At 33.9% G+C, this 27,737-nt stretch overlaps 1 protein-coding gene across 2 annotated transcripts in view; it reads left to right on the forward strand.

The window, feature by feature from the left end:
- The window catches only part of LOC145694955 (uncharacterized), a 229,111-nt gene that overhangs the window by 84,569 nt on the left and 116,805 nt on the right, over nt 1-27,737 (forward strand). For both annotated transcript variants that reach the window (XM_081771761.1, XM_081771760.1), the window contains exons 4-6: nt 6,515-6,601; nt 12,389-12,490; nt 21,956-22,083. In XM_081771761.1, the coding sequence (XP_081627887.1) occupies nt 6,515-6,601; nt 12,389-12,490; nt 21,956-22,083 (317 nt within the window). The remainder of the gene's footprint in view (nt 1-6,514; nt 6,602-12,388; nt 12,491-21,955; nt 22,084-27,737) is intronic.

Here is a 27,737-nt window from a genome sequence, read left to right on the forward strand (position 1 = left end):
ATACCCGTGGAATTCTTGAATTCGAGAGCAATGTGGTGGTTCATATTCCACTTTAAACTGCAAGCTTCGCGTGTTTTATATCCTCGGTACTGAAAAAAACAAAAGATGCTAAATTTTAACAAACAAACAAACAAATTGGCCTTCTACAAAATGAGAATGTGAAGGAAAATAGTTTTTTTTTTTTAATTTTATTTACATAGAAACATAGATCAATTCTAATGAACATATAATGATGCTATAATACAATAAAATTTAATTAAAGTGTTTTGTTGTGACAAAAAAGTCTGTCAAAATATTCTGTTTATAATATTTTGTTTTCTGCAAATAAAACAATCCTGATTAATGGGTCGGACTTCGCTTATCAAAAACTGCCTTACTGTCCCCAAAATCTGAGATTCATGGTAGGCTGCCCTTATGCCCCCACTGATGGCCCTGTCTAATGGCAGTCATATGGAACTATCGCACGCCCTTTCACGTGGATTTAGTTTCATTTATTTCGGACTCTTGACTGCGAAGATATTACGTTTTGAATTAGAATTCATTTGCTGAGCAAAATGGAACCTTATTGAAAATGGACTTGGATCCATTGTGCTCTGAACGCCCCAAATATTACGTTTCTTCAATAAATTATTGACTTGAAAAAAAGCAACCAATTACATAGGCTTGCAGAAATATTCTAAAGTTAACACAACGTGAAATGTGCTTCAAGTATTACTTTTCGAAAATGTATTATTTTAAAATAATTTTATTAGGATCAGTGTTCTTTAATAATAATCAAATTTTGCAACTGAATTCTCACCCGCCTCTACGAAACGTGAGTTTAGCTCCTAAGGGCATAACTAGGAAACGTTGAGAAACAGTAACCCCAAAGTGACTTAACCTCACAAGCGTATTTCTGGTAACATTCTAGCCTTAAAACATGTAAAATACTCCCTTTGCATTTGAAATTTCGAATTGCAATCAAGGATGACCGCAATAATAGTTGCCATCGCACCATCTGATGTATCATACCACTTTCAAGTTTCATCATCCTCGCTCAAGCCGTTCTCAACACACAAGGGTGCTGAGCACTTTTATTTCACTATGTATATTGATAGACTGTGTGAAATCTCCATAGTAAATAGATTTTAAAATCTGCCTATAAAGCTTATTACAACCAAGTAAGTACTTATGAGAGTTACTGGCAAGAGGGTGTAATAAAAAGGGGTCGTGATCCGAAAAAAGCTTAGAATTACTAATCTATACTGAAGTATTCTGTACCCAACACAGTATAGTCTTAATTAGGATAAAATAAATGAAAAAGTCGGTTGCAAGCAGTGGTGCTATTCAGCCGGTTCCGACCGGTTCGCTAGAACCGGTTGTTAAATATTTCGAGTTTGCAGAACCGTTTGTTATAACCAGACATAATAGTAAATTTTACCCAGTTATACCCAGGAACAGGAAATTTTAGTTTAACTATCTTTGTTTTTAAAAATTCTGACAGCTAAAGGGTTAAACAAATGATTCCGTAGAACAAAGCATAAGCGATTTATTTGTTAATCTCAAATGCTCAGATATCAAGAATGAAAACTGGGATCATATGAGTGTAGTGATGAGGATGATTTAGGTATATTTGAAACGCATACATATTATCAACACTTGCTGATCCATTGCTATATTAAGGTCTTTCCAATACTTTTTGACAACCATCTATGTTGGGTAATTTGTTTCCTAGATATTTTTGCAGTAGTACCTAATTTCGTCACACCACCTTGTATTAGAATGCTGTGTAGGTCACTTCTTGTCACTTGTGGTATCCAGTAAAAAATATTGCTTTTGTCTACCTTGTACGGTTTGTTTCCTAAGAGAGTTATATCTATTTATCTACCTATCCTACTATCTCTCTCTCTCTCTCTCTCTCTATATATATATATATATATATATATATATATATAAATGATATGTATGTATATATACAGAACCGGTTGTTAAAAAATTAGAATAACATCACTAGTTGCTAGTAAAGGACAATAAATCTTAACAAATAAGTTACTACACGATTTTGAAACATATGTTTAAAATCGTGTTTTAAACTGTTCAAGATGTTTAAAACATGTTTTCTTTTTAAGTGTGTGTTTTAAAACATGTTTTAAACGTTTTAAACATCTTTTTCATGTTTTAAACACACGTTTTGTTCTTTTTCAACCCAGATACCTAGGTATAAAAATAGCTTGGAAACTTTGAATGGTTCGTGTTGCTTTGTTATTTGACACTTTCAACAGAAAATTTTTCTTCTTCCATTGTGAAGAAACGAACGATATGCAGCAAGGTTTATCAATCTGTTTGTTCATTTACTTCTCTGTATAGATATAAGGCAAGAAATACATTTTGGACTGTGCATTTTTTAAAGTTATAAACATGAATGCTTCTATATATATATATATATATATATATATATATATATATATAAACGAGATTTTAATCTAATTTAATCTGCGATTTGCCTTACATAAAAGACTCTTCAATTCTAGTCAAATAGTAACTGAAATGTATGAAGAAGTAACAACTAACTTTCTCATTTACATAATATATAAAGTGATAAGAGATCAACAAATCCACGTATAGTGTACTTTAATTGCATTATATTTTACATAACTGTTTTTGTAAAATTATACCAGCGCACAGGCCGTTCTGATTTTTCTTTTACTGATTTTCCCTCATGGCACCAGAAGAACTTTTGTATAGTAGATTAACAATTGATTAAATTTTTCTCTTCGCTATTCTATAAGAATAGGAAAGACATAGTAGCCTGAGAATAAAAGAGAAACTAAGAGAATTCCGTCCTAGGCTCACCCTAACCAAAAAATTTTGTACGTCTTTCTAATAATATACTTGTGTTGTTCACATCTGGGAACACTTACGGGAGGACTACTCGATCCAGATTCCCTCGGAGCTTTCGATTTCGGACCATCCAAACAAAGTTCCGGGTGTGCGCCTGGCATAATAATAATAATGCATCAGGAACCTCCAGCACTTGCCAACAGCGCTGGTGAATGAATGAATCTCTCTACCACAGCTCATTACCAATCTTGTGAGCGGGATAGGAGCACGTTACAGCGCATGCATCGCTGTCCGTGGTAATCACACACTCTTCTAGAACCATTTCACTCCTTTAATATTGGGAGGAAGGGGGTCATCATGAGGCGCATAAAAGTTACTATTTCTGTGTAAGAGTTCTACTTTTGTTCTAATCATGCGTTGATGCTGGTTGATTTCTGTATCATACTGTAGCACTACTTTCTATGTATGGTTCAACTTGTTAGCAATCTACGCCATTTCGAAGTGATACAGCATTCGAAACTTAGTTTCGTCCTTAAGTTTCGTTGTATATATTATAGTCAGTAATTTAGAAGTAAATGGTAGTAATAGTACTTTTAGGTTAGTGATTGGAAGCTAGTGGGAGGCCTGTTGGTAAAAGCAGCTATAATTTGTTGATAGTTTACTTATTTAATGTGAAAGAGGCGTCAAATTCCATTCAGTGTTATGCTGCTTGTAGACAATCCAAGAAAGCTTGAACAAGACCATTCAAGAGTTTCGAACGGACTTGAAACAACTTTTACACGATCATAGAGGTATTGAATCTGTTTTATATTCTTGTTAATAGATGGCAGTCCAAAACAAGAGACTGTAACTATGAAAACAAATGAAAGCGAAACTGCATAGTGATTTAGTTCAGACCTGCGTACGAATAGCTATAATATTAGCATATTTTTCGTAACTTTCTTCAGGCAATAGACTATAATTTAATTTATTCTTGTAATTTAATAGATTATATTAAATAATTTAGAAAACAGGTCAATTGATTTTGCAGCAATCCCATCGCATTTTCACTAAGTAATTTGTCCCTTTTACATTAAATGCGAGTTAGGTTAGGTGGCGTTAAAAAAATAAAGTGCTGCTTAGGTATAAAATCGTTCCCTATACTAAGTTTTTTTTTAATTTTTTAAATCTGATTCTGCAAATTGCGTGCTGATGGCAGAATCACACTCAGGAAGAAAAAATCGAACTGTTTCCTAAAATTGTGTGTATCACGAGGCAATGACTGCCTTTTGATGTTATTTATGCTTTGCATCGAAGACTGTTTAAAGAAAAGGCTGAAATCACAGAAAACCAAACGAAACAATGATAATATTTTTCAGCTACAGGACTTACCACCCATATCTGCATCAGACTTTCTTCACAAATTTATCCCTGTTTTGGTACTGGTTAAGAATAATCCGTCAAACGAATAGTAATTTTACTGTTAAAATTTGTGAGTGTGTATGAAGCAGAATTATCTGAGATACCGTAATAATTCCCACTGACTGCACTGTCGAAACATGCCTGCATAATGTAGGAAACCAGTATCTTATGTTTAGAAGTTTAATGTTACCAGTATCAAATCATTACAAGACCTATAGTTCAGTTCAAATGAGTGAATACGATGTAAAGGGTTTGTTGTACTTTTCTAATTTATACATGATTCTTATTCTTGTACTATAACCTCAGTCGATGACGCCCCTGCTCCGCACGGACTACTCTCCCGTGAACCCCTTCAATGCTCCTGCCCCGACACTCTTAAATAGCATCTCGATTTTATTTATTTATTATTATTTTTGCACAGTCTTGTATGTAACATATGTTAGGATGCACATTTGTACCTTCGGGAAAGCACTAGTAAAATTAATCTGCACACGTGAAAGCAACGTCTACTTTAAGAAATAACTTCTCAAATATTACGTGTGGATTTCGTGATAAAATAATTAGATTACAGTAGGATAATATGTAATCACTTCCAGGATACTTCAGTTTGAGAGCATATTATCAATCTGTACGCAATTATTTAATATTATTAGAGATTAATAACAGTACAAAACGTCTTATTAAATTAAGAAAAGTCAGTTATATATTTTTTTTATTTAATGGACTTTTCTTTCTTAATCTACGCTCGATATTCTTGTATTAATACTTACTCAAATTAATACTTCTCATTGCCTCAAAATTTAACAAAAGTTATGGGCATGCAAGGATTATAACTATATAAATCGTGAATATTGTCAACAAAAAATACTAACAATATCTTCCGGCGCAAATATTAGCTTTGTTTATTATAATACACACTTGGAACATCAGATAATTATGGAAAAGAGTAACGAAGAGATATTTATTCAACTGCAGCTCTGTCTTATGACGCCATCATATTTGTATTGTATTTTCCTGCACTCAAACTCGAACGCTGATTGGCTATTGAATGCTCTTGAATTGGATTGTTTAGAACAGGACCGAAACGAAATTTCTTGAACGAAACTATTGAATTCAAGAGAAAAATTACGTCAGTGCTGACGTCTTTTTCACCAAATAGTCTTGAATGTCGTCTACAAGCAGTATAAGATTGTAAAAAGATCTTACGATATTTTTCTTTCTAATATGTAACACATAGTGTTAATTAAAAGTTTACCTGTCTGTAAAAAAGTTGAAGTTTTGTTTCTCAATGTATAATAATAATTTACCCCAATAATAATTCTAGAGCTTTTTCTTGCTGATTCCAAGATTCATTGGGGCGTATTTGAACAAAGAATAATCACACCAGATTTTATTTAGGTTTCTTAAACCATTTTTTTAAAAAATAAAGTATGTTTAAAAAATATATCTTTCTATTGGTTTCATTTTTATTTACATATCTTTCTAAACAGTCTTTGGAAAAAACCTATACAAAAGCGTTTATGTCCGTTTTATCATGTTACTTCTTACATTACGTATGTAGTCATTCCATTACATTTTTCTATACTTTCACTCGACTTCACATATACCATTGGAAATATGAATATCGGTGTAGTATCCTTTCTATAAGGAAACTGCAGTAGTAGTCACCATGAAGAATTTTGCTAATATTTTAGGCCAAATCAGTGCTATTTCCGAGGTTAGTTTTTTAAAATAAAACAAAATGAAAATAACAGACCTCCTGTGTTCCAATTTTTAAAGTTTTCGCAAGAATTTCGATTACTGAAATTTTGTTACTGCCACTATCAATAATTGTAAATAAATTTGAGTAAATGAGTATTCAATGTAGACGATTGGACCTGGTTATAAATAAATTAGGAAGCATAATCATTCCCAATAGGAAAGTGTGTTTCTTTTTCATGTACAAAATATTATAGTACTTAATATACTTTAGCCCATGCTTAGTTTGCACCTGAAGATGATTGCAATATCAGGGATAAAAATAATTGCAAAGAATTCTAAAATGCGAACATGGAAAGTTTGTTATTTATATTAGGTATGAGGTTTTTGCGTTCGATTACCAATTTCTTAATTGTTATTCTCAATTTCTTTGAGTACTCTCTTTCAAGCTCTTACGCACATTTATTTTCAAAATGCTTTTTTTTTTTCTTTCTTCCAAATTCTGATTGTGTACAACATTGCTATGCTATTCATTTATTTAAATATAAAAAAATCAATTATTTTATGAGTGATGTAGATTTATTATTGTTTCTAGATTCACAATGGGCGATTCGAAGACAAGAATGTTATTCTTCAGTCACTTAGAAAACGTCATTTTCCAACAGTTATTGAACCCATTGCTGTAAGTATACTTGTAATTATGTTTATTTTTCGTTAAAAAAAAAAAAAAAAAGTGCTTACCTAGTATGATTTTTAAGTGTACGTTGCAGTGTTTACAAAGAAACTTGGCAGTAAGCTTAGATAGGCAGCTATGGGAATTGTAAAAGGTAAACAGGAATTGATAATTGATCTGACACCTCAAATCGTGATCAGACGAATGTTCAGGCAGATGTGCTACCGCGAACTACCAGCGACATAATAGTTCTTAGTGTATCTTCTCTCGGACTTCTGCTAACCAGCAGCTTTTGGTAAAGTTTCAAAAAGGTACTCCACTGATCTATAGATACTTGATCAGGATTGGCTGGTCTAAACCAAACAAAAAAGAACGAAAAATGCTTTAAATCGTGTGAACTTCATGGAGACGTCTCCACATATGAAACCATCTGCATTACGTTTATGTATTTTCACCTTTTAATCAAGGGGTCCCGTGTTCAATTCTCGGTCGAACCACAATCCATCTTTCAAGTGTAAATCAAGTAGCGATTCGAGGTGTCCCTTTAAGCGAAAGTCTTCTCCGTGATAACCTTGGTATTTCGTAAGGGTGTTAAGCCTAAACATACGAAACGAAACCAAAGTATATATTTCTACTTGACTGAATGCCTGTTGTTTTATAAAGAAGCCAAGGTTGCTTAAATATATTGATAAAAAATTGGCAAAATTTATCAAACTGCCTACGCAGCTCCCAACATCAGATTGGATTTGACTTTGTTTTAATTTTATTAAAAATACCTACATACCAAATTTGTAATTTAATACCTCAGTTTTAGCGTAGTGATTATGATACGTTGATCTTAAAATTTTATATACAAATACATTTAAAGTAATAACAGGATTTTCCCAATGGCTAGAGCGGGAGTTTCCCGGTTTATATATAATTGTATAATATTTTTACTTGTGTAACTGTATCTTTTTGTCCTTCTGAAATGACTTGACAATTATATTAACAACTAGGCCTATGTAAAGATCAGTACAACGTATTTTTTATCAGGAGTCCTTTGTGAGTGAGTCGGCAATCGCATTTGTGACCAATTAGTCCCAGTTTCGTGTTGAAATGGACAGTTTTTCTTGGATGAAGCTGAGAAGCGGTTTGGATTCCGCTTTAAGCTTATGTGACCCCTTCCAGCATAACCTTGTTGTTGCATAATAACACAAAGGCGAAACAAACTAATTTCTGTCCATATCTAATATAAATACATAGAGTAAATTATTTAAGCCAAAAAACCGGGTTTAAACAAAAAAAAAAAACTTTTTTTTCAATAAAAACCGTGGTTTTTGCCAACCCTGCTTGGGATATAAGGATTTTTGTGCTTAAAGGAGCGATTCGGACAAATATCAAATCGACTTTGTAAGCCGCTTGAAGAATTGTTTTATATACATAAACTCGAAAAGATTCTCGCCCCCCAGTTGAAATTAAGAGTATGTTATTAATAGTACATAATTTGCTTAGAAAGCAGTGGATGCATATTTCAATCTAGAAAAGTTTTCTGTTATTAGTGTATATAATTGTTACGAGCATTTTTTATTGATTCTGTCTATACTTAAGCCCTATTTGTTATTTTCGTTCTGATTAAGCTGCTAGTAAAGGCATTGAATTCGATGGTTGGTGAGCGTTTAATAAATATGCAATACAGTGGGGCTCAGACGAAGAGTAGAGTGGAGTTGAAACATTATGATGTTTTTGAAATATGGGATATACTGAAAGTTATAGAAATGTTTTTCTTTCTTTCTTTCTTTCTTTCTTCTTCTTCTTCTTCTTCTTCTTCTTCTTATTATTATTATTATTATTATTATTATTATTATTATTATTATTATTATTATTATTATTATTATTATTATTATTATTATTATTATTATTATTATTATAGTTTATAAGCAAGAAAAGAGAATAAGTTTAACATGTATATAATATGTGGATGGGGAGAAAGTTTATAGCCCAGGATGATGTGTGTGATTTATGTTAGAAAAGAGCGAATTGCGAAAATAATGTATTCCTTCCCAAGCCGTGAAACCTGGAAGAGAGGGTAACAATGATTACGCAACAACTTTCTTTTAAGTTTATACCGAAGTAAGATAGTAGTCAGAATTCTTGAACACCAGCCAAGCTCCCGTCGTAGACATAATGAAAATACTAATATATACAGAAGACGCACACACATGTTAATCCATACGAGAAGTTATACAGCAAGTGAATATTTACCTGAAATTAACTTAAAACTAGGCGGCACATAGTAATATAATCAGCGTAAATGATAACAGTAAATATAGTTTTAATTGTATTGAACTTAAAAGCTTGATTTTCATGGCAACGGAGAAAAGCAAAAACAAAAGCTAGCTGTGATGATTCTGAAAAGTTTCAGATATTTACTCGGAATGACCATTTGTGGAAACCTTGCTAAAAAAAACAATAGGTTGGCATTTTTACCATGATATAACCGTAAGTTTATTTTTCGTAGGTATCTTTACTGTGTTAAGATCTGTGTATACTTGTAAAAATCTTGCTATTTCAATTGTTCTTAGTTGATAAAAAAAAAAAAAAAAAAATACCAGGTGTTAATAAAAAAAAAAATACGAAAAGGTTGGTTATCTAATCTCGTGTTGACTGTGCTGTGGCCAATACAAACTGCATGAAGACAAGAATTAGTGAACAATATATATAATATATCCTGTAAGAAATTAAAACTTAGTAACTTGAAAACTATTAAGTTTATGTACACAAAATCTTGTATACACCTACTCTAAGGTTATTTTTCCCTAGAGTTTCTAAGATGATTTTTGTTAAGGTTCATCGTCGGACATCTGATTGAGCACCATTCATGCCTATACTTTGTTGTAGTCTTTTTCTGAAACCGGGAATTGCGTGCTAACAGTGCTTGTTCGGGATATCACATCACTTATCCTGTCCTTTAGGTCGTCCAGATTAGCTTGTTTGTGCACATACACCTTGTTCTTTACACGTCCTCACAGTCACATACAAGGTATGGGCCCACTTCGGCCAATCCATCTCCCGAAATCATTCGTCAAGAAACTACCGAACCTCAAGGGCAAAATGTACACAAGGACATGACACACAACAAAACACAAGAATATTTTTGAAAAGTAATGGTGGAACACACGTTTCCGAACAATCACGATAGTAAAAAAGTTGAATCAGTAATATTCTTCTCTCCAGCTGCTAATAATGCTTCCATGACGTGTTGTTACAATTTCATCTACAGTCGTCCCAAGGACGTTTATTAACGATCAGTCATCACAGTTTCTATAGACTTGCTAGCTTATTAGCGTGATATTGGGACAGTCTTGAACTTGTAATGAATAGACTTGTTACATGAAGTTCTTTTTCTGTAATTCTCAGAATAATGCTTAAAAAAAAAAAAAGGAAAAAAAACCGATATTGGCTTACCATCTATTCGTGTTTGCTCGTTTCAGAGTACTTATGTGCTTCATCTACACACCGATTTCAGCGTTGTCGCCATCGGTGAAATCTCTTCCATTTTAAGCTCAATTTCAGAGTACGGAACGAAAAAAAAAAAAAAAAAAAGTAATGTGGACGTAAATCCAATGAATGTGGGGCTTGGTGTATGACGAAGATGATCGTTTTGGTCAGGAGGTTGGACATCATTTCTGAAGTGTGACAAGGAATGTCGTTATGGTGCAAACACCACTGTCCCTTTGTGCACTTGTCCGGCCAATTACAATAAACATCCGTTCGCGTAAGCATTGTAACACAACTGTGGAGACCTCCTTATTAACAGTTTGCTACTTGGAAAAAAATGTTGATGCATGATCCCGAATATATGTCATCAACAGTTCACCCTAGATCGGACTTGTCTGACCTTTTTGGGTCGTAGGGATCTAGGTGATTTGCAGTGGGGCCATATCCTTAAACTTGGTTTTGGGGCCGTATCCTTAAACCCATGATTCAACTTCTTTCATGACACTGGGGTAGGAATGTAAGCTGTTTCCTTCAGTTTCGTGCTGATGGTGACACAAGACTACTTCTGATATTGTATAAGAATCCTCGGACCGAATTTTGCCGAAACACGCCGGATAAGTAGTTTTTTTTTTTTTTTTTTTTTTTTTTTTTTTTTTTTTTACATGAGCTGCAGGAAATATTAACATCTCTGCAATTTCACGGACAGTAAATCGATGATCAGATACCAGAACTGCACTAAGCTTGGTAATTTTCCCCTTATTTCGTCTCAATTTCACGAACAGTCAATCGATGATTAGATATCACAAGTAACACCGAGCGTGGTAATTTTCTCCTTATTTCGTCTCGAACATGCAACCAGGAGAGAAATCATCCTCCACGGACATTCTTCCAACTTGAAAATGTGGAAACCAATGAAAGGTCGCAAGACTTATTGATCTTATAGCTATTCTATCAGGCCTTGTTTCCATGTTGTCAAACTAAGCACAGCACACTTAGCAAGGGCTATGTGATAATATATAAAAGATACAATCACGTCGCAGTTTGAACACAGCAACTGTGTCTTCAGACTTCATATAGCCTTGTGTTTAGTTTGACTTATCGATGCGTTACCGAATAGTACTTGCAACGTTTTGTGCGTCTCTGTACCGTATTTTCAAAGTTTAAAATAAAATTTATCACAGATTCACTGTCTTTTTCGGTCACCCGTATCACATTCCGACAGGGATTACCAACTCATAACACGCAATTACATCTCATTTAATACTGCCTGGGCTCGGGTAAGCGATAACTTCGTTGTGAATTAATGGCATTTGTACCTGCAGAGAGAGAATTTCGAGTTATAATTAATACTTTTTGGGAAAAGAGAAATCGTCTGGAATATAAATGAACCACTCTTGTATAATGTTCATATGTTGGATACGTTCTACTGGGGTGTCACTAATCGTGTTATATTTTCACTTAATGTTCTGTACATCATAGTCAAAATTCTATAGCTCCACTCTCCACAGAAGCAATCTGTTATTCCACGGTTTGAAATTTTTCAGCCATAGTGAAGTTGTGGTTTGATGAGGATGACTTGTGGACTTGCTAAGAAAAATGTTTCCATTTTTTAACGAGTGATTGAAAGACTATATAACTGAGCATAATAGCTGATAAGAGGAGAGTGTCATCGTGAACAGATATTATATGCCCAAGGTATGGTCATTTTAGAAGAATCAGCACTATAAAATTGTTTTGGAACAGTTCTAACCTGCTCATTCAATTTCCTGGATTGTTAATCGGGTAATCGATCAAATTCATAAAGTGAAATAAAACATAATACTGTAATATTCTTCTGTAAAGGATAGGATAGGGTAATATAATAATTACGGAATATTTGTTTCAGAAATATTCTAATACAGGTAAGCTGTACATGTATGGACAAAATTCTTTTGCCGTGTGAGATTTAATTTGAAAGAAAGAAAGAAAAGAAACAGAACAAATTAAAAATTATCTTTATTTGTAATCTTGAAACGGATTTTGGAAAATGGGACAGAATTCCTCTATGCCCCTCTTAACTGTGTTCTTGGAAATGTGTATATTGTAGGAAAAAATCTTCATGGCTAACCAACTTTATCATATTTCACTGTAATTTATTCATTTATCAGTAATCTAGTTCTGAGATGAATGTTAAGAAATGTGTATTAAACAATAAATTATGAATATTTTTCTGTAGGAAAAGTTTATTTATTTATTTTTTAAAAATTGTTTTCTGTACGAATATCACTAAATACTTTGTGTTAGAGACTTAATAATTCTTAATGTTCATTGTTACAGTATCATGTGGAGTATATGGATTCTGCCTTTTACACGTTCGACGAGGAGGTTGCTGATGTTCTTGAAAATTCCAAGTGGACAAGACGGTGTAGAGGGTTTGCGGTATGTATGTATAATGTAATATTACGAACAGATGTTAAATACTTCTTTCTAAAATTATTTTTGTATAAGTTGGCTTTACCAAAAATAATGAAGTTCATTAGGTAATTTTGTAAAGAAAAAAGTTGCCTGATATACTGGATTCCTGTTTTATTGACAAAAGCAGAGTGACAATTTAAATTGCTAAAAAAACAATCTCAAAGCTTTGCATTTACCGGATGAATTATTAGCGTAATGTTATATTTATATATTTCTCTCACACTATTCTATCAGACCTTGTTTCCATTTTGTACTATTACACAATAACACACTGAGTAAGGCTATGTGATAATATGTAAAAAAACAGTATCACATAACAGTGTCAACACAATAACTCTATCTTTTTTCCTGTTACGTGATACTGTTTTTTTACATATTATCACATAGCCTTGCTCAGTGTGTTATTGTGTATTCTCTAATACGTAGCTTTCATTTCGTATTCATTTCTTAAAATTATAATACGAATCATGCGACTTGCTGTTTAGACGATCACGTTACTATCCTTATTCTAAACTATTAATTCTTGAAAATTAATTAAATATTTTCTGAGAAATATTGTTTTTAATGTTCTAGGGATGCAAATAAACTTCATATAGGAGCTCATAAGTTCCATCTTTGTATAAAAGTAACTTGTCTTTTTTCCCTTGGAAGGGGGAGGGAAAGAATAGGATGCAGCTTCAAACTCGTATTAAGTTATAATAATAATAAAAATACATTAATATTTTTGAAGCATGGTATTTTAGAGCGATTTGCTTTGAAAGAAACTATTATAGGTAGTTTTAAAAACATAGCGAAACTTTCTAAACTATATTTCACATGGCCAATATTACTATTGAACGTTTAAAGTGGGATCAACCTGAAGAAGGAAACACGTAGCATTTAACAGTTTTGTATGTTTCAGAAAGAAAATTGATGAGTTTGAGCATTTTCACGGGGTGTGAACTTATGACTTCTTCATATGTTGCTTGTTTTTGAAATAAACGAAGAATTTAGGAGTATTAGTATGAAATTCACTGTATAAAAAAATGTTACTTAAAAAATGTCATTATTTGGAGATTTCTGGAACTGATAAATCCACAAGTATACTCCTCTTCTAGTGAATAAACAGTAGTAATTCATTTGAATTAGTTCAAACCAGTTTATTATTATTATGTTAAAGAACAGCCTCCAGTAAACCCCTTCGGATAACTTACCGTTTCTCAGTGCTTCCAGTAATATAAAGACAATCTGACAAACCACACAAGCTCTGACGGTAACCTCTTTGGGGCGGCAGAATAGTAGCAATTTTTTTTTAATTCAGGGTGTCCATGTGGCCACCCCGTGTATCTTCGAAACGACTGCGAATATGAGAAAACGCAAAAACACGTTCTTCATTATTGTGAGGGGCTTGAATTTTGAGCTATAGAAGATCCATCCAGGACACCCCCATATAGGGGTACTAAGGGTCAACTTGAAATTTTCAAATGGCAAATGGGGTCGAGTAATATATCGTAGGAAAAGTCTCAGCAGTAGAAATATTTTGCCGAAAGTTTCAAGTCGCTATGTTGACCCCATCCAAAATGGCATGCCTACAGAGTCCGTTGTCACCCCATGTATCTGCAAGAAGACTGCGAATATGAGAAAACGCAAAATTAGGCCCTATTTTCTCAGCACACTTCAACATTTCAAACGGAAAAGCTGTAGGTTTGAAAAAAGTAAAAGGAAGTTCCTCGGTCATTCTATATAAGCCGATTTTGAATTTATAAAACTCAGGATATATATATATATATATATATATATATATATATATATATATATATATATATATATATATATATATATATATATATATATATATAATATAACCAGAGCTGGGCGTTGTAGCATACGACTGATGGAATATCAAGCTAGTACAGTGCTCTACATGTACTTTCTGCACAGTGAACTTAATATGACCAGCAATCACATTTAACCGAAGAAGAACCGAAGAATATTTGTTTAAACAGTAACCCGAAGAATATTTGTTTAAGGAAAATAATTTACGCCCTTTTAATACTATTTTCAAAAATAGTACTGTAGATCTTCACAATAGAGTTTAGTGTTTCCAGAAAATTATCCCTAATTTAGAAAAATCATTAACAGGCTACATAAGTTACTGCGAATGCTTAGAAACATGCACTGACATGAGAAAACGAACATTGAGCCCAGCATCAAGGAAAACAACCAAAATGCTGGAAATGAAGGTACAACTGTTTCAAGTGTATCAAAACACACAATCTCCACCAACCGCATGAATGTTACACTCGATGTCAATGTCCTTTCATTTAATCAAAACATTTTGCCATCCATTACTCATCATCTTTGAGATATCAGAATTAAGATTCGACATCTGCTCCTGTAATCTTCCATCAGGGACTGCATATTTGCTGTTTTACATATTTACATTGCTTAAACTCGTAGCAAGAAAATAAAGTAGGCACAGACTAGGAACATGTCTGCGCTGTGCAGTGATTCCATAAATTAAAAAATAAATAAATAAATAAATTACCAAATTAGTTAGTGGGTTGGGTAACCACCTTCGGAGACTGTTAAGTGCTGATCAATACCCTCAAAGCTACTCCCAGATAATTGTCTTTTTCCAGTACAAAAATTATAGAAGTACTTTCTATCTTATGTTTAACAATTCTCAGACAGTGAACATTGTAAGCCTTACAAGAATTACAGAAGCACTTTCTATCTTATGTTCATAATTCTCAAACACTGAACATTGCAAGCCCATCATTTACGTGGTATCGTGTCCGACAACCATCAGAAACATCGATAGTGAGTCTTCACCTTTAATTTATTTCAGTGTGTGTGGTGAATACAAGATCCAGAGTGGCAACAATCCTGGAAAACCGGAACCCCGGGAAATGTCAGAGAATATCAATTTACTAAGAATTAAATTTTAAAAATATTTGAAATAAAAATTTAGAACTATGTCAGATATGGTTGAGTGCTTGTTTTTTAATTAGCAACTTCAAACTTATAAATTTATATGTGTTTACCACTATCGATGTGTAACAGACTTACGTTCTGTAGTTGTGCGCATTTACTTTTGATGTCGCTTATGCAGTGGAATATCATACAGGTGAATTATCCAAAATGCAGTTGGATCAACTATCCAATGGTAGATTCAGTTTCGATGCACGTATAATTCCAAACTTTTTCGGTTTTCGTTCCCCACTAGTTCTGATTTTAGTGGAGTATCCAGTCATTTCGATTTTATTAGAGTTTCCTGTCCTGCATTAAATGAAAGTAACTTCTCACAAATGAAAGGATTTTGGAATGATTACTCGTATTTAAGCTTCTGTACTTTAATTGTAACGTGTTTTAAATCGTAAAGAGATGTATGTCAAAAGCTCTTATGAGATTACTAAAATAGCTGATAAAGTTACACATCAGCGTATAGATATGATCAATACTCAGTAGATAACCAAACTAATTTCATTGGACTGTTGGTCTTTAAGTATGGAATACGCTTATAGATACCAAAGTGCAAATTCTGCTTTACGCTTATAATGCAATATTTACTAATTGTTCTACATTTGTAGACACATATTGAATCATTTTCTATCAATAGTTATACATTTGTAATGATTTATTAATGACACGTCGCATAAGTTTAAAATTGAATAGAATTGAATTGGATTTGATTTTAGCGTCCTTTTCAGCGGCGAGGCTCTATGTACTAAATCCTTACATCTTTCAGATATCTTTACAAGAGAAATTTATTTCCTTCCGTTGTGATTCAGAGCAATGTACGTATTATCTAATAGAAATAGACCATCTGCAAATCACCTCCAAGTAAATATTCACTTGATATGTAGAGTGAAAAGTACACCATCAACAGAACAGTAACAGAAACAAAAGGAAAAGCTATTCGTCATGCGCTCTTCATCTAGTGGATAACGTAATGGCTGGGCGTGCTAATTAATGTTTATTTTTAACAGGGTTCGAATCCTGGCTAGGCAAGCTTTATATATATATATATCGGGTGTTCTAAAAATGGCGCCCATGAACGACAGAAGACTATTCTACAGGTCAAAATAAAGCAAAAAACTATATATAATGGTATACCTTACTGATGGTCCTCTGAAGACGCGATTTCCACTATGTGGCAACATCTCATTGCAGATGAAGGAGCATACAGTTAATCTACCATTCCATCAAATAGTTACATCGATTCTTTCCAGATGGCAGTTAAAACCTATTGGCGTTGATACTAGCACCATCTGTTAGCGTCGGTACAAAAATAAGCATAATTCACTTGCTTATAGAAGAGCATATACTTACCAAGTTTAGCCAAATTGTTTCTACAAAAATATCTAATTCTAGTTAAATCAGTGTATTTTTTGTAGTGAATCGCAAATAAATGTTCAAAAAGAGAATGACTCAGATCAAAATACTTGCTAAATTCAAATAAATTCTGCTTCATTGCTTAGATGTTTTTATAATGCTACATCGCAATCTAGTGAGATTTCAAAATATAGATCGATACATAAATTTTTAATATTCTTTCTTAAAAAAGGCATAATGAAATGATATAGATATTTGAAATTAATACGTTAATTATACAGTTTTATCGTAGGGAAAAAAAATAAAATTCAGAAAACAGTGGGATTTGAACTAGGTAAAAATGATCTTTGAAATTTAAAAGTGTCAAAGAAACATGCGTTAGCACACTTGGCTACCGAGCCAACTGTAAAAGCAGATGTTGTTGCAGTATATTCTGAATAATCCATACGACTATTTTAAGCTTTTTTATTCATTGGTAAACAAACCAATCTTGTTTATCTTTGGTAAACAAAGTATTATTTTGTACTCAGTCAACAAATATTAAATAATATTTTCGAAAGATAATTTAAACATATTTTATGTAATAACAGAATATTTGACATTCCAAACTTTGAAGTGGTGGAATGTTTGATGCTGTAGTTGAAACATATTTCAAAATTTAGGAAAATAAATGAATATAATGTTATTTAGATAACTTTACGTTAACGTGTTTTTGCAATATAATTCCCATAAATTACGAGCTCATGCAAGATAACATTTATTGTGGCGTACTTTTTGTGGAAGAATAATGTGTAATTTGTATTAAGTGTAGGAAACTGACACTAAATTTTCAGCTTGTGTTTATTTATTCGTTCCTAATCCCTACTTAAGTAACATGGTGTGCTTTACGAGCTGTACTCTTATGATATTTTATTTTCCTTTCTTAAAATACCTTAATCCAGTCTAGAATGTTATTATCTTGGTGCATGTCCAAATAATCGCATAGATCAATAATATCCCTGCCAACTGAATCTCCTTAAAAGATTATTGATGCGAAAACATGCACCAACTATGCAATAAGTGTTTATATTTCCCTTCAGGTCTGGACGAAACTTACGGGGTTGGCCCCGTAGGGAGCAGGCCCGAAGCGACGGTGGGTATAAGCATAAACGAAGATTCTTTCTAAACTACAGTAGCTACTCATATTATAACTTAAAAGCAGTAACCTCTCTCTAAAGCCGAAAGAGTTAGAAATCTATTACAATTTCCGTTTCAATATTAATTGAGAAAATATATAACGTCATATAAACAAACTCCTTCACGAGATGTACACATATCATTATTTGTTTTAGTAGTTTGTCTTAGGTAAGCATAATTCTAGCTTCGTTTCCCAATATGAGTCAAAATTTTTGGCGTAAACCCAGCATCTTGAGACACCTGGATATCTACTGAAGGTAAACCTATAAGACCTAGGTACGGTCTTGAAATTTAGAAACAACAGCGAAAAGAATCATATTCTAACTATATACAATTCAACTAAATGCTGTCGAGTAGGATATTTGTTATAATGTATGTTCTATAGATATGGTCTGCAGGCTTCTTTGTTTCTGTGCACGACCTTCGTGAGGAAGGAAATTTATGGCTTTCTTTAATGCTTATTACTATATCACCTCTTACTATAGCCAGTATAATATGTCTCATTAACTGACGTGTGCAAATAGTTATGTATTGAAGCTATGATCATTCATTTCTTTCATAGAGACTACACTTATTTTTAATTTTCATTTTATCATCCTACTCCCATTCCCTAAGTCCCATTTGTAATACATAATGGTAAATGAGCTCTCGTGGTTCAATCGCAACTCGCGTCAAGTGAATTTTGTTGCCAACAGAGTTCCTCAGTTCTTCCGTTTCCTTCCACTTTCTTAATTAACATTTCGTTCACTGTAATGATTTTCACTGACTCTCTGAACCTTGAGGCATAATCGTGAAATATTAAACTGAAAAAAAGAAAGAAAAAAGATTTGCGCAGATGTATAATGTTTTATTCTTTTGTATGTAGGATGGACAACAAGCAGTCTCATATATCTGTTTATTACAGATAGGAAAGTTCCTGAATGTTATAAAAGAAAATATTTTTCTAAAATCAGTTACATGAATGAAAAACTGTATTAGTCAACGAAACAGGAGCACCGACTGCGGAGGTGTTCCGGTGGTCGAGCAACCGGCCGAATTTTTGTGGGGTCCTTAAAATAAAACTAATTTTAAATGCCGTAATTCCTAAATACGGCACTCAGTGCATAATGGATTCAAATCCACTTTTGGCAGTTTAATGATATTTTATATTTAAACGCATTACCTTCCCCCCAATTAGGTCTTCACATGTCTAATGAAACTTTTCAAATCGCAGTAGCCTTAAGACTAGGATCAGCTGTTTGTGAGCCACATCGCTGTCCAGCTTGCGGGAATCAAGTTACCCAACGCGGCCTGCATGGCCTCTCATGCATGAAGAGCATTGGCAGAAACACCAGACATTCATCTGTTAATGACATCATTTTGCGAGCCCTCACAACGGCAGGGATTCCATCGATTCGTGAACCGTCAGGCTGTTGTTATTCCGATGGTAAACGATCTGACGGTATGACATTAATACCTTGGATGAGAGGCAAATCACTAGTATGAGATTTTACATGTTCGGACACATTTGCCCATTCAAGCCTCCCATTAACTGTTGTGAATGCTGGAGAAGTTGCTAGACGTAGAGAGGCAAAAAAGGAAAGGAAATACAATAATCTCCTCGATAAATTTATTTTTGCCCCAATAGCCATCGAGACCAGTGGGGCATGGGGTTCTAGAAGCCTTATTTTATCAGAGAGGTAGGCAGACGCATATCTATCGTTTCTGGAGATGTTCGTTCAGCATCCTTCTTAATCCAACGTATATCTATTGCGGTCCAACATGGCAACGTTTCGTCAGTTGTTGGTACGTTGCCGCCTGGAAGGGAACTGGAGGAGGTGTTTCTTCTCTAGTACAACACAAACAAGCGAACAATATCATAACTACAAGTGTTAGTACACTTTTAATGTAAAAGTGATTTCATAAAATTCTTTTAACATAATCCACAACAAGTATGGTCAATTTTATTTATATTTCTAGAGATTTCATTATGTCATTTCTATTTCTATAGTCTATTTATTGTGCCACTAAGATTTTGCATCTACTACTAGAAAGAAGAAATTGAATGTTATTGTATGTTTCTGTTAAATTAGCATGACTATATTTGTTTGTCGAAATATATATAACAAATGTCTCAAAAAAATTAAAATAATAATGTAACATTTTAAATTTTTATTATGTAACAAAACATTATATTTAAAATTTTTGCATGAAGCTTTTTTCAGTGCTTGAAAGATTCATGTCCAAATATTGTAAACAGCTCTTATATTGTAAAAACCAGTGCTCATTTTTCTATGTATATAAACCTTGTAATTTTTCTTACAACAGCTTTGATAATTTAACTTGAATCCGTTGTGTTCTAAACATCCCGAATGATGGTAGGGCCCGACATTTTCATAGGATGGAAGAAAAGGGATATAAAATTTAGGCTGAGATTTAAGCAGAGATGGATTCTGATGATGAAAAGACGGCAAAAATAATTTCCACTGTATTTTTTTCTCGGCGAAGTGGTGATTTCTTTAAATGACAAATTAAACTATAATTTTCCACGCTTTTTATATCACAATTCGCCTTCGTACAGTCACGAAAGAGTATTCTTCAGTTCACAAAATTTCTTTTCCTAAAATTAACCTATTAGAGTACCGATTTTGGCATATTATCAAATTATAACTATTCTAAGGATAACGACAGAAAGATCCAAATTAATTCATTAGTTACTGAGTTATTGGGAAAAGAAAATTTGTCAACTGTCAAATACTTTCTTTTCCGTGTGTACAAGACATTTTTGTGAAATTCTGTCAGCTGTAGCAGTAGGGCTTAGTCAATATGGTCTATTAAATGCAGGGATATATGTCAGTATTCGATGAAAAATTGTGCTAACACGGCAACCAAACGCGCCTTGTTGGTAGGTATTACACTGGACCACTCTTTGTTCATGCTTCAATCTCCGTAGAAATGTTGTACAACAGATGTACTCTCATTGGCAAGTGGATTGGACCCAGGTCAACGAAAAGAGCTATATTCTCCAAAATCTGTTTTTGGCAGTTGGGAGACTCATTACGAAGTAGTCACCGAGATGAAGGATCCTGGGACACTTGCATATCGGACACTATAGTTTAACATATCCGTAATTAGTGCGTGAAACGTCCATATTGCGAAGACTGTAGAATATGAGCAATACTCAAACTTCAGAGAACGTTTAGGACTGTCTAATGTTCTTAGAGTTGAGTTTTTGAATATGGTACTTTTTAGTGGTAATCTCCTTTTATTCATACGATTTAAAAGAGTTGACATGTTAGGAGTTTTTAAAGCTGTTACGCGTTTTATTTTTATATTATTACTGTTCTTTAAGTTATTGTTCTCGTTATTTGTTTTGTATATCGTTATTTACTATTTTAGCTTTTTCAGGATTTTGATTTGATTTAATTTTTAGCGTGATTTTTCCTTTATGTTTGTCGAACTTTTATTCCCTTTTCTGTGTTTTAGAAAAAACATTCTTATTAACTGTTTTATTGTTGGCAGTCCTTTTGTGAACTGCATGTGTTTGCCATTGGCCATTAATTACATGACTGATACAAATAGTCTCACTATTGACATCACCATTGAACTTCTTTTCAGTCTATCAATTGATCTGTTTGCTCGTGTGTTTGGCAATCGTCCGAGAATCTTCCGTAACTTACCACAGTTTTACGAGGAATCTTCTTCCAGCATTGATAATGAGTTATCGTTACTTATTTGTGTTAATTTTACCATACATAACATGATGTTACTTTTCTTCTCAACTCCTTCTGAAACTTGCAAAAATTCGAGAGGGATACGGAGCTATCTCAAATATAAGAACAAGTTTATTGTGAGTATATAAAGCAGTAAATACTTAATTTTTCATGTGTAGAAAAGCTTCAGTGCAATTTCGAAATTACTGTGTAAAGCTTTTTTCCTTTCTTCTTCTTTCTTCAGACTCCTCCAATGGAACAAGTATTCATAAGTAATATTGTTGGACTTACACAGGATGATATATGTTCGTACCTGGAGGAATGGGGTGAAGTTGAAAATATTATGATGAAGAAGCTTACTGGAACAGGAAGGTATTCTAAACTACACTTTTTCGTAAAAATTGTATAAATTAGAATCCTTATTATATTATGATATATTTGAAGTGTCTTGCACTTTTTATGTTTAAAGTCTTGAGTGCTACTTCAGTTTAACCTAACACTTTTTTAAAAAGCCAAACTTCGGAGTTGCAAAATTTTCCTGTTAAAGAGCTATTATACAGATAAAAATAAACTCAAAAAGGTACGAATTTTGCTCTTTTGCATCTTGTTACATATTCATTTAAAAAATATTAAGTTGTCGAATTTTTGTTGGCTGCTGTCAGCATTGTCAATACATAGTTGAGTAAAAGAGGATACAGTGGTTGGGAATAATTACACCGGTAATACTTATAGCCACAGACGAAAGTTTTTCACAACAATTTTGATATTTTGTAGATTAATTATCAATTTTCGCATTTATGTCGCATTTTTTTTTATTGTAGTACAAGTTTTTTTTTTCAATTATGGAACTTGTAAACAGTATAGTTTTGGTAGTAAGGTGTATATCTAATTAAAAAATGAGGATATATCTTCATTAGGTGCACATTCTACCTAATGTTTTCACCGAAATATAGAAATTAATGCAAAAAATTAAACACTTCTGATATCATCCTTAGTTAAAGGATAACATGCAGCAAGACATTACCAATTGTTCTTTTAAGTTTGTTCTCCTGTCAGTAACGACCATATTATACTTGGAAAAGAATCTCTCGGCATCAACACTCGAGACTGGCAACCATATTGAACGTAACAAGCTGACAGCAAAAGACTTGTGGTTAATTTTTAAACTGTTTAACAATGATACAGTGTCGACTTATCCTCACTGTTGAGAACTTCAATAATCTTACTTTTAAATTCACGGTAAGCAATCAACAGACCATAAACATTTTCACTTCAAAATACAGTCAAAGATTTAAACAACAATCCAGTTTTATTGATGTCTACATCTTTCTGAAGTGAAACAGTTTCTGGATCAAATAACTCGCAGGCCTTTTTCGTAAATGCAACGGTTTTTTAAGCTAAATAATACTGGAAATGCGCTATGAAACCCCAATTCAAGTTTCCAATTTTAAAGAGTTATTCAAAAATCTAGATGAGGTTATTACCGTCTCTCTCCTTTCCCCCTTTTCTCTCTCTATTTTTTTTTTTTTTAACATACCAAATGAAAGTTAATATAGGAGCCTTATTCCCATAAGCAAAAGCGAGCATTTAGTAATAACGAATCTTAATTAATTTTGAATAAAAGAAAATCCAAAAGAGGTTTTTATAGTTAAACCTTTCATTAAGCAAATCTCATTTCTTAAGAAACATAGAGGACACACACACACACAAATATATATATATATATATATATATATATATATATATATATATATATATATATATAGGGTGAGTCAAAAGTCCTTGGACACCTGCATAAGTTTGAAAATCGATGGGAAAAGTAAAAAGTGGTGATGGGAACAGAGGTTTGATGAGAGGCCGCAAGTTTTGGACTGTATGTCATTCATGGCCGCCATCTTGAAATCCGCCATTTTGGGTTCAAGTCAATTTTTTTTTTAAATGGGAAGGGGGTGTATGACACATCAAATAACACTAGCTTGAGCTCAAAAATTTAGTGGTGTAATTTGTTTTTTTCTATCTTGTACTGTTTAGAAGTAATTAATGTTCAGAGGTGGGAAATTACGTTGATACTGAATGCTACAACGCATGTTCTACGTGTTGTCCATCCTGTGCAATGCACAACTGTAGTCGCCGCTACCACTCTGACAGCACACGGAGGAGAATGTCTCCTGAAATTTGGTCACAGGCTTGTTGGATGCGTTCCTCCATGTGTCTCAAATCACGGATTGTCTCAGCATACACTATCTGCTTAAATTGTCCCCATAGATAAAAATCAAGGGGCGTTAAGTCAGGGGATCTGGGCGGCCACTTCACGGGATCACGGCGACCAATCCACTTCCCTGGCAGTTGTTCATCCAACCATTCACGGACACTAAGTTCATAGTGTGGAGGGGCTCCATCGTGCTGAAAATAAGATAGGAAAATGCCGTCAGCGTTCAGTGTAGCAGAGAACACAAGGTCCTGCAGCAGCATTAGATACTGTGGTGCAGTTAAGGTGTTGTAAATGAAAAATGACCCAATGATGCGGGTGTCCCATATGCCACACCACACCATCACCTTCACTGGACTATGTTTTCGACTCGGGTCAACCCAGTTCGAAATTGCGTCACACCAGTATCAACAATTATGTCGATTAACTTCCCCGTTCAAAGTGAAATGCGTCTCGTCGCTGAACAGTATGCCCTCGGCAAACCCAGGATCCAGTTCGTGTTGTTCAGTAGCCCACATGCAGAACTCCAACCGGCGATCAGAGTCACCATCGTTCAGTTTATGTTGCATGTGCAGCTTGTAAGGATGCCACTGATTGGCGTGCAATATCCGGACAATGGAGGATTGGCTTATTGCACATGGTAGGGACACACGACGGGTACTTCCTTTAGGACTTTTGACAAAAGACGCAACAACCGCCGTTGCAGTTTCCTCATTGGTGGCAGTCTTTGGTCGCCCACTACGTGCCCTATCTTGAACAGAGCCCGTCTCCCGGAATTTGGTGATCACGTGAGCCACCGTGCTGTGCGATACCGGTTCTCTGTGTGGGTAGTCGGCTGCTATTGTTCGGTAGCTGCGTTCCCCTGATAATAAGGATGATTTCGATCTTCCGTTCACGTGTCAGACCCATTTTAGATCACCTAGAACAAAGAGAGAACTGGATCAGTATCAAGGTAATTTCCCACCTTTGAACATTGTAACTTCTAAACTGTACAAGATAGAAAAAAACAAATTATACCACTAAATTCCTGAGCTCAAGCTAGTATTATTTGATGTTTCATACACCCCCTTCTTATTAAAAAAAAAGTGACGAATCCAAAATGGCGGATTTCAAGATGGCGGCCATGAATGAGGTACACCAAAAGTTGCGGCCCCTTATCAAACCTCTGTTCCCATAATCACTTTTTACTTTTCCCGTCGATTTTCAAACTTATGCAGGTGTCCAAGGACTTTTGACTCATCCTATATATATATATATATATATATATAGTACGTTAACCAGGCCCCTTCCAAAATTCCTATTTCGTACGCATTCTTTTCAACATTATAACCTTTCAAAAATTTAACAATTTTATCTCATCCATTTGCTACTTCTCCTTCTTCAATAGCCAATTAATTTCACTTAATAAACAACTTAGAATGGGATTCTCATTAAAATAAATAAATAAATAAATAAAATACTGCAGTACCATACTTCTTTAACAGGCTCCACTATTAGAAACTACTTCATAATACTTACATATCTTACGACGAACAGGCCAGGCAAATCGGGGCTAGCGAAGTGGAAGCCTTGGCTATTACGTCATCCAACCACTCGCGCAGCTGGTCTAAAACGTAAGCTCGCTGACGTAGTCACCTGACTTTATCAAAGTTACTACCTGTTATCTTGGAAGATATTGAGAGAAAGTTTCATTTACAAAGCAGGGTTTACAATAAACTGAAATAGTTTGACGTCACATCCTTCTCTTTGCCATGGTGATCGCCATTTTATTTTTTAAACAACAAGTAGCCTAAATACCTAAAGAACCTATGTGCAAAACGAAAACAGTGATAAAATATTTTGGAACTGCAAACATTAGAGTGGAACAAATACTTATGTTTCTTTTTAAATATTTCTAATGATTGAAACTGAAAAAAATGTAGAAAAAATAATTAGAAAAGAAATATGTTTAAATAATGTTACGTGCATGACAAGCATTGACACTGAAATTAGCGAGTTCACATATCTTGTGAAATTTTCCCTCTGATGTATATTTTGAGAATTTCTATATTTTCAGGTTAAATTAAACCTTAAAGTGTACTCACCCTGTTCATAATCAGATATTAACTTTAAATAATTCCGGAAAATTTTTAATATCCGAAAATTTTTAATTCCGGAAAATTCAGTAATATGAGTATGCAAATTTGAAGAGGATTATTGTTTAACAATTGTTTAAAATATATACTGAACCATTCATAATTGGATGTGTAATTATTGTACGTTTTCTAAATGCTTTTAAAAAAAAGTTGATAGAGAATATAAGAAAGGATGTTACCTATATCCACTGATGGTCTGGATTGAATATTTCTAAAGGCTAGCCTTTTCTTTCTTTTGTGATGTATACTTAGAAATAATATCGGAAAACTCATCTAATTTGTAATTTATAGAAAGAGAGCAAAAATAAATAAGAACGAGTGAAAGGAAATAATCGGAGAAAAACTCAACTATTCCAAATTAATTTTCATTGCAAAGAAACGATTACTTTTCTTACTTCATTAAATCGGCCTTCAACATTAGCCGGGAAACAGACATGCAGACAGAGCAGAAGATTGAAAAAAAATCAACGAAACTGCAAACCTAAGATACAAACGCATTGAAGAGACCGTTCTCATCGCCAGGAAATCAATTTGCTGAGATATGGACGCTTCATCGCTCGAAAAACGCCATACGAAACTACAAATAAGACCAACGATTTGTAACATGATGACTTCTGCCTCCAAAACTCAATCGCGCAAGATCTCCGTGTGCGAGCTCATCCTATTTGTTTAATTTAATTATCGAAAGACAAATTTAATATGAGGAAGAAGATATCCAATACGTAAAAAGACTGTTTTGCAATTCTTTGGATTCTTCAGAGCATTTAGAAGATACCCTCGACATCCTCCCAAAAAGAGGGAAGCCACCGAAAAACATCGCCCTCACAGAAGAGAAGGGAAAAGACGATTGCTAGCCGCCTATGATGCTTGGACTCCGACTCCTCATTGGTCACCGCACGGGATTGAACTTCTAGCAATTTTGATGTCCAATGAATTAGAGGACTTTCCATTCACCTTTGTGGACTAAACAAGTGCCACCGAACAACTTCTACAAACTGTGCAGTAGTGAAGTGTTGCGTGAGTGTTGGTGCCAATTACGATGAACTGGAATGGAAAACTAAGTAAGTCCGTAAGTAGTAAGCATTCATTGACATAAATCTGAATCTATTGCAGTTTCTTTACAAATGCCTATAACTCTGCTCTCCCGTCTGAATGTCTGTTTTTAGGCTAAGTGTTGTTTTCAGTCCGACACTAATCAAAATTTTCTAGAAACTAAATTCCAAACTAGATTCATTTTAGAGAACAAAGGTACTCGCATTGAGCCTCACACACTACCTTTGCTATTAATGAATGTTTTCTTTTGCTCACAATTTCCTCCACAAAATTTGTGTACCTTTCATTTACTCTAATAATCTCCGTCGTAAAATAAACATGAGGATACGTTCTAGATTTGTAGGATGGAAACCTCATCTGGAAAAGAGCGTTTAGTGTGCGCTGTGCCTCTGAGCCCAGGTAAGCCTCAGTAGCATAGGCACACAACGATATTGTTCACTCCCATTATAAACAGTAGACATTAGAGGTGTAAATGCCCCAATAGAATTAACATTATTCTAAAAGACTTTTCCTTTTTTAAAAATCATATATTTTTACAGCTTTCTCTCTGCCGACAGTTTGTCAATCTACACGTTAGGGAGTTTATATTGCGTATAATTGCTTCTTATGGTGGATTACATGATAATTGT

The sequence above is a fragment of the Thermobia domestica genome, chromosome 9, assembly GCF_964235325.1.
Source record: "Thermobia domestica chromosome 9, izTheDome1.hap1.1, whole genome shotgun sequence".
NCBI lineage: Eukaryota > Metazoa > Arthropoda > Insecta > Zygentoma > Lepismatidae > Thermobia > Thermobia domestica.